Source organism: Pomacea canaliculata, linkage group LG7 (assembly GCF_003073045.1).
Source record: "Pomacea canaliculata isolate SZHN2017 linkage group LG7, ASM307304v1, whole genome shotgun sequence".
NCBI lineage: Eukaryota > Metazoa > Mollusca > Gastropoda > Architaenioglossa > Ampullariidae > Pomacea > Pomacea canaliculata.
Window position 1 is genome coordinate 17,798,256 of NC_037596.1, and position 8,425 is coordinate 17,806,680.

General features: G+C 35.6%; 2 protein-coding genes across 2 annotated transcripts in view; both read right to left on the reverse strand.

Annotated features, from left to right (window-relative positions):
• Positions 1 to 5,040: 5,040 nt before the first annotated feature.
• On the reverse strand, positions 5,041 to 6,517 carry LOC112567484. Its single transcript, XM_025244178.1, has 3 exons — positions 6,154 to 6,517; positions 5,688 to 5,847; positions 5,041 to 5,167 (listed from the first exon to the last, which is right to left on the reverse strand). Exons 1-3 carry the CDS (start codon positions 6,176 to 6,178, stop codon positions 5,041 to 5,043), a joined length of 312 nt encoding a protein of 103 aa, XP_025099963.1. The 5' UTR covers positions 6,179 to 6,517.
• LOC112567486 overlaps positions 6,472 to 8,425 on the reverse strand; it is a 2,713-nt gene continuing 759 nt past the window's right edge. The window contains exons 2-4 of the mRNA XM_025244179.1: positions 7,888 to 7,950; positions 7,142 to 7,293; positions 6,472 to 6,735 (exon numbers count right to left, since the gene is read on the reverse strand). Of these exons, the coding sequence (XP_025099964.1) occupies positions 6,472 to 6,735; positions 7,142 to 7,293; positions 7,888 to 7,950 (479 nt within the window). The remainder of the gene's footprint in view (positions 6,736 to 7,141; positions 7,294 to 7,887; positions 7,951 to 8,425) is intronic.

Here is an 8,425-nt window from a genome sequence, read left to right on the forward strand (position 1 = left end):
TGGAACTTGCTCCTGTTCCCACATTTTCTGCAGCAGAGTGTGTAGCATCTCCGCTGCGGCTGTTGGGTCTGCCTTGGGTGCTTCTGCAGGAATGCCATCTGGGCCTGCCACCTAGCCGGAATTAAAAGACATGATGGCTTTAATGATTTCTGCCTTGTTTGGTGGGTTGGTGTTTATTTGGAGCTGTTTGGCCGCTGGGGCAATGTCCAAAGTGGTTGTTGGTGGGGGTTGGTTAGGTATTTCATCAAAATGTTCCACCCAGCGAAATCTTTGTTCTGCATTCGTGGTGATGACGCTGCCATTCTTATTCGTTATTGGTATTTTCCTTCCTTACAGAATTCTTGTAAATTCGTATAGTCTATTTGTGTTATTTCGCCCAGCTGCTTGTCATCCCCCTTCTGCCATTCTGTATGCGAAATGTCTCTTGTCACCTCTTGCACTCTTCTTCACTTCTTGGTTTATCTCCCAGTTCTTCTCTCTGAGCTCCCCTTTTTCCTACTGGCCTGTCACAGACCAGTCCGTGCCTCCAGTGTTTTTCAGACTATTTAACCCTATTGCGACTCAAGGACTAAAAATGTATTTTGAATGTATGGCTGAGTGAATGAAAACATTAGATAGGAAAGGGTTAACTTTGACAATAAGTGTTTCGTGAACACAGCTCACCAGTAGATTTTGCCGGGAACGAGTTGTGAAAAATTACTCAGGCCTGGGATACCGGAAGAAGAAGATGTGCCCGAGTCACGAGTTGTAAATCTCCCGCGTTGAGATTTGTGTACAGTAGACTAGGGTACAGTGTCGATCCACGCAAGATGCGGCGCGGCACTGGCCCGTTTTTGGATTAACCTCGCCTAGACGAGGTATGACATCTTTTTCTGTTATTGCTTATGACATTGTATTGCTGTTTCAAAGTTGTAAAGAAGAACACGAGAGAAAGATGTGTGATTTGGAGAATTGGGGAGCCTCCGGCAATCGTTTTGTTGTGTTTTGAAAGAACGCGCATTTGTCTGGCGTGAGTTAAGCCACCCGAGCCGTGACATGGTCTTGACATTGTTTGATCTTTTGCTAAGCTGTTTCCTTTACTCTATCTTTTGTCAGCTCCATTAAGTCAGCCATTGCTTAATTTTGCCGTTTCTCTTTCTTTCGCACAAACCCATTAGTTAATCATGTCTTGTCACCTTAATATCATTTGAATGGGAAAAGAGATGAGGGTCTAGCTTTGTAAATGGTTGTGCTGTTCTCTAGTGTTCAGTGTTATGGTACATATGCTGTCCCATGTTGAATGTGCGTAGTATCTTAACTACTCTGCTATTATTTTACCAATCAACGTCAGAACAGGACTATTGCAAAACTTTGTGAAAATAGTCACAATTCATTCCACAACAAATATCTACTCATTGCAAAAATGGTCCACTTTGAAGGCGTCTTTATCCAGATATGTTATTTTAGCTCTTCTGCAGCCTTTCCACACAAAAAATTTCCTTGTGAAAATGTTTACTTATTATTACATGACTCCACTGTCACTTGCTCATGGATCTGCATATATAAAGACCACAGGTCAATTATAATCAAAGAAATGAGCAGTTTGTGAACTGATTTTATTTTAAAAAGACAGCAAAAAAAAAAAAAAAAAATTCAAAATTAAAACACTCCTCTGTGTCGATTCTGAATCCTGAAAGAGAGAAAAAAGACAACCATGATTTGCCAGCATCAAGGAGCAGCTAGGGATGTCGGTATGTGTAATGATTTCATGACATTTTTGCTTGCATTTTTGCATTGTTTACAAGGTAATGTACAGGCGACTGAAGGGAGAGAGGATGTTTCCTTCCATATGTTATGTGTCTATACATAAATGCCTTTGAGACCAGCAAAAAGGGTGTTACTGTTATAATCAACTAAACTGTACAAATAATGTGCAAGTCAGACCCAAACTTAACATGTTTTATGATGTTCTCATTGAGCAGGGAAAATTGAGATATCCAATGTCAGATTTAAATTATTTGACATTTTCAGATTCACTATCCTAATCAATTCTGCTTTCAAACTCCAGTAGCTGGTTAAGCAGTTTACACACATTTTTATCACATATGTGATAGTAACAACTGATAAACTAATAGAATGTATGTCCACAATATGATTATTAAATAAAACTGAATAAAAAGTGAAATCTCTAACATTTCACTTCTTAATGACATAACAATTCTTCTTTTTCTTGTTCCTATTTGCCCCCATGGATGTTTTACCTTAATTGACTTTGGATGTGTTCTCTTTTCTGAAATAAGAAGCAAATAAAAAGCAAGAATTAATATTACCAAATGCATTTCAAAAATATGAAGCCGAAAAATTAAGACACTAGGAAAATATGTCCTTCACTTTCAGAACAGAAATTTGCCAGCTAATCTTCTTTGGTTCTGATTACACATGGAAGCATGCAAGTAAAAGAAAAAAGTGTATTTTCTAAATCTGTGTAGCACCTATAACAGGTGAGATTGTTCTGGTTCTATAATGTCTTGCACTTGCCTTCTTCTTATCAAGTAATTCTGGACAGCAGCCGGAGTCCTTTGGAAATTTGAATTCCTTAGAAAGCTCTTTATGTCCTGCATTCGGACCGCCCTCCTTCCATTCAGTTCATCTGCAAACTGCTTCTGAATGGTTTCTACTTCTGCAGACGACCAGCAGCTTTTCTCTGTTCCTGCACAAGAAATCAACTAGCATCATATTCTATAGCCAACCAAGTCAAAATGTCTCAATCTACTAAGGACACACAGATCGTTACCTAGTACGTAACTGAATACGTCAAAGCATTTTCACTAAACCTATGTGTGATTAAAGATCCTAACTAAAAGATAACCAATTAGCATAAGATCAGACCAAGCAAATCGTTTCTTAAAATGTCCATTACCCTTCCGAGCTTTTTTTAAGACAGGTGCTTCAGAAGTCCCATCCAGTGGTGGTCTTTCCTCTGACTCTTGGATGACTTTAAAGAAACAGAGAAAACCAAACTAAGAAATCCATTAAATAATTTAAAATAATATATCCCTTGCAAATCTGCAGAAGGATTTTATGCTCCATGAAGGATCACAATTAGTGAAATTATGAGATCTTATTCTAATGCATTCTTGCACAGAATGTCAAATGCACAATTCTTTTCAAATATTTACTTGCATACAAGAGAAATCTCTGTATATTGACCAGGGTTATCAAGCACACCAGATGCCTCTTCATTTAGCTGATTGATATATAACATTACTCCATCATCACTCAGACTAAAGGCGCTTTCTATAAAGGCATGCAAGCCAATGGATTTGGGACAGGTATCACTTTTCATTTATTGGCTGTAAGCCTAGGGGAATTTTTGCCCATAACATCATATCAAAAACAATCACCCAATAACAAACTAACATGTGCAACAGATGGTGACAGTATGGCAAAATATATATGAGTACATAAGACAAAACAATATATCTATATAATTTACTTCAACTGTGGTAATGCAATTTGAATCAATTTGCATAAATTTATATGTATTTGGTTTGATGTAATATTCATCACCCGATTACATTTTAATTCATTTGGATGATGCACAAAATCAACATGAACCAGCACTGTCTGTGACAAAGTTAACAATGGGTGAGCATAATAATAAGCATAAGTTAACACAACAAGAGCACATTAAGAAAATGCCAAAAGCCTGTTCACAAGAAATGACACAGAAATACTAATCTTACTTTGGGCATTTATGAATTCTGTTAATGGAATTCCACAGGAGTAGTATTAGTCCCATCTGTAACAGATTAAACACTGCTTTTATAAGAACAGCCAAGGCAACAAACTGATGAAATTTAGTATTGTAAAGTCTGAAACCTAGTGAAATATACTCTCAATTATTATACCCAAGTTCACAATAATTTTACACTAACTCTTACACATTGATTGTATGACACAGAAAGAAGAGGATGAGTGGATGTAAATAAAAAAAAAATCATGCCATGATCAGCGAGTTTAAAGGTATGAAAAACAGCAAACATCTCGATATTGTATGGCAGGGTTACAGCTAGTAATCTATTATGTGAATGTTATGCATTTCATGTTTTCATCAGTTTTGGCTGTGATTTGGAAATCAGCATAGTAGTGGTACAGGGAAAACAACAATCTCAAGCTTTTGTAAAATATAATAAGGTACTTCCATTATTGATTTATATAACTAATCAATGGCACTGACTCGGGCCTACACATTACAATGAGCATGTATTTTATTATCCACAGCAGCGCCTTTATAGGAAAAGGTCGTTAGCTCTGCCCTAAGGACCACAGTTCTTGCTTTAACCCTTTGAGGTACCCAGCATTGGTAGCCCTCACCAGCACAATTCCATAACACAGGTAAGCTACATAAAATGGTGTCAACCATAGGGGTAGAATAAACATATGAACTACTGGCCACTGCTCTTATACTATACTTGCATACTGTAATACTTCATGCATTTGGTTCAACATTTTTGGTCAATTGACACCAACAATAACTGTTAAACATACCATCTGGCTGATGTTCTATGTTTGTGATAAGCTGGCTGTCTGAATAAGCTGGCTGTAAAAAAAAACAAAACCCAACACATTAACATTTTTACAATCAGCAAAAATGGAAAATGACTCACAAAGAGCACATGACACATCCACAAATACATTCACTTTTGATGTATTTGGGCATACACCAGCCCCCACTTGCACCCAATCAATTTTCACATGCAGTCATACGGTACGATGCAAAACTTTGATTAAAGAAAATATCTTTCATAAGGAATCAGTCAAATGGTGAGACATTTGTAACAAGAGAAATTGTTCATGTAACCAGAAAAATCCCAATAGGTTTTAATGATTACCTCTGGAACTGCCCTCTGTGGCATGACCTGGGGTTCTCCCATCACACATTTCTGGAGTGTTGATGAGATGTGACATTTGGTTTATGTCTAATGTGATGTTTGTATGTGTTGATGTGTTATTTAGAGGTTGTGTTTGTATTTCATGTAATATGCTTCTGTTGCTTCATTATTTGCATATGTTTGATGATTCATGTATAAGTTGTGTTTGTTGTAATGTGTTCTCTGGTGCTTCATTTTCTGCATTTGCTATTCGAGTTCCATGTGAATGTACTGGTGCTGGTAATGATGGTGCTCTGCAAGAAAAAACAAAAATTGTAGGTACAGCCAGTTATAATGGGTTTTATGTCCACAAAGGGCAACATGGCTATTCTCAAAACAAATAAAAATGTAATTAACTGTAGAAAGAACCAGATGAGAGAAAAATGCTTCACTATTCTAAGTAGGTTGTCTTTTATATTACATGTATCCTTTATTTATCATTCAATATATTCTTGCAAATTTATGGCACATGCACACTATATATGTACATAGAGTGAACAGAAATTTCTAACCCAGACACAAAGGTTACTGATAAAGGAAAAGTTAACGGATAATACAATACCCAATTAAAGCTATCATTTCATAATAATAACATATCATTACAATCAAGCAAGCAGTACGCCTCCACAAAGTTTAAAGCGCATGTAGAACAGATTCAATTCAACAAAGCATTGTCAGCAGAACTTCATTAATTAGAAGAAAATATGTACAGTGAGGTACAGATGAGTTCTTGAATCTAGTTAACCCGTAGACCATGCCCAAGTTGTTGAGTACCTGGTGACAGTGACTTCACAGTCAAGGATTTTTTGAAGCTCCTTTGTGGCCAGCTTTCCAGGTGGCTGCAAGGGCATTAAGGAAGGGGGAATTCCATGGATGATGATTTCCCCCTTTCTGGCCCTTTCATAAGGGAATAGGCTCAGACCAAGTTGTGCTTCTGTTAATATAAAATCCTTGTCAATATAGTCATACAATATTTCGATTACCTGTAAAATCACAATATCTGGCTAAAAAAACCCAACACAAAACGAATATGTTACAGCTACTGAGATAGAATCATAGATAGCTTGTGATAATAAACATTACCTAGATCCAATTACTTTACTGTTTGTATTAGCTTTCCACCATTACATAATGTGCAAAACTTATACTAAGTTTGTGATTGTTTTCAGCATTCAAAGAGGTCAAATATGTACTAGAAACCACAGCTCATGCTGTTCTTCAAACAAGATATTTCACATACTTGCAATTTTGGACATTTTAGCCATTACTTTTTCTCTCAAATCCTGGATGCTTCCCCGCTTCACTGCAAGACAAGTATGTTGTAAAAGCTCTAAACACAGCAATCACATGACGACTAGGTACTTCAACGCACACATTTTTGTTCAACACCTTAAAAGATCTGACACTTAAAATAAAGAGACAATATCAGTACTCTCATATTTAGTAAGCAAAGCATGAAACTCAGCCTTGCTGCATTAATGTCCTTTTTAAGGATTTTGATTATGCAACATTCTTTAAAAAAAAGCAAAACAAGAAAAAAACAAAACAAGTGTAAGTTTCAACATTTGACATTACACAGATCTTTTATGTAAAATGCAAAACAGTAATGGAGAACATGTAAGATGATGTTGACAAGTACCAAGTCCAGATTTTCCATATTTGAATATGCCGTAATGAGGTTGCATATTTGTGGGGTCTGGCTGAGACCCTTCATATTTCCAAATTCAGTAAAATGAATATTACAGTTTTTTGACGTTATAAGGCAGAGGCCCTCTACTCCACTTTTCTTAACTTCTTCTTCATTTTCCTTCAACAGTAAAAACTGTAAAACGAAATGTTACTATAATATTCACCACAACCAATATAATCACTAATATTTCTCATACATGGTTAATGGGGCACTGTACAAATGAGATAGTCAGCATTAAATTTTAGTTTTCATAGCAAAAGAGTTTTTTTCTCAAATAAGCTATACTCAAACAAAATATCTTCCACAGGATAAGCAGTGGTTAAATAATCCCAGTTAGGATAGTTATCAGCTTTAGTAGACTATTTCCAAATGAATAACATATTTAAATTGAATAATCCAAATAAAATGTAATAAAGTTTGCAAGAAAATAAAATGCATCTAAATTTTTATTTTTCCATTGTCATATAAAAAACAACTAATATTCTATGTAGACTTAAGCAAAATACAGCACACAAGTGTAATAATATTGATTACTTACCATGGAATGGATGTTTTTGATGATTGCTTTTATATCAATCTTTTTATTCCTTGCAGCCAGCGCTTTACCTGCATACTCGTTTTTGGAGGCATCTGTAAGTTGCCTCCACTGATTGCCCCATTCAACAGCTTGAAAGCCCCCTTGTGGGTTGGCTGGGAACACCAAAAACACATACACACTCTACTGTAAGGACATTGTCAAACAGACGATATGCACTCAAATACAGTTCTGAAATTAAACAGTGTTACATAGAATGTCGGCTGCCAGGAACAAATGGATTCATAATTAGTTAAATACTGCTTAAGTCAAGCAGACCAAAAGTATAGAAAAATATTCAACCAGGAATGTGCACTGAGACCTTAGTAGAATTTATACATTTACGAAATTTTGTCTAGCAAATTAAAAGCCTTCATTATCATGCAATACACCCAGGCATCACCTGACTCGGGAATAATTTGAGATTATTGTATCAATCCCCAAAGCTTCTCATAACACTTAAACTAACATCTTTCTAATTCTTTCATGCCTACTTTCGCAGCTTGTACTTCTATTTCTTCAATCGATGATAATGCATTCTTTCTATAAACAATATATATATATAGATATTAATATATAATTATGTCATTAATACACTAAAAAACATTTGAGACTATGATGTATGATAAGTAAAATAGAACAGTGCTTCAATGCATGCAATTATTGTAGTATAATAGCTGCTGAGCATACTTGAGATAAAATAAACCTACCCTTCAGCTTTTCACTGCAGAACACATTGAAAGACGTAGTTCTTCTGACAATGGTTCCATTGTCTACACAAAAAGCAATATTTGTCTGAAATTTATAGCTCTGTATATCCTCAATGTTACAAGGTATAGTTGTGTTTTGTTTTATTGCAATGTATATGTAGAGATGACCATCCACATTCATTAAGTTATAAGTATAGCACTCTTTATTAAGTAGGCAAGCTATCAACACCAGGTTTAATGTTCACAGTTAACAATAAATCACGATTTGGTTTTGTGTTGGATGGCGGGACAGTGGCTATCATACATTCTATGTCTATTCAGTTTTCTTCAATTCCAATATACTACATATATACAGCACTTCTTTTGCTAAAAAAAAAAAACAACAACCAAAACTAAATCAAAAACAAAAACACACAAACAAACAATAAAACATTTCCAGTATACCATGGTCAAATTTCCAGCAGAAGGAATCTTTCGATAAAAGGCCACATTGAATGGCTTTTTTTAGTACAAGTATTTTAACTGATCTCTTCTTTCA

Excerpts from the sequence above, each read along its gene's own strand:
- LOC112567484 (XM_025244178.1), bottom strand. The coding sequence starts at position 6,178 with ATGGCTAAAATGTCCAAAATTGCAA. Across the intron at positions 5,848-6,153 it reads TAAAATGTCCAAAATTGCAA|AAGCACAACTTGGTCTGAGC; the intron begins GTATGTGAAATA and ends TTATATTAACAG. Across the intron at positions 5,168-5,687 it reads TGTGAAGTCACTGTCACCAG|AGCACCATCATTACCAGCAC; the intron begins GTACTCAACAAC and ends TTTTTCTTGCAG.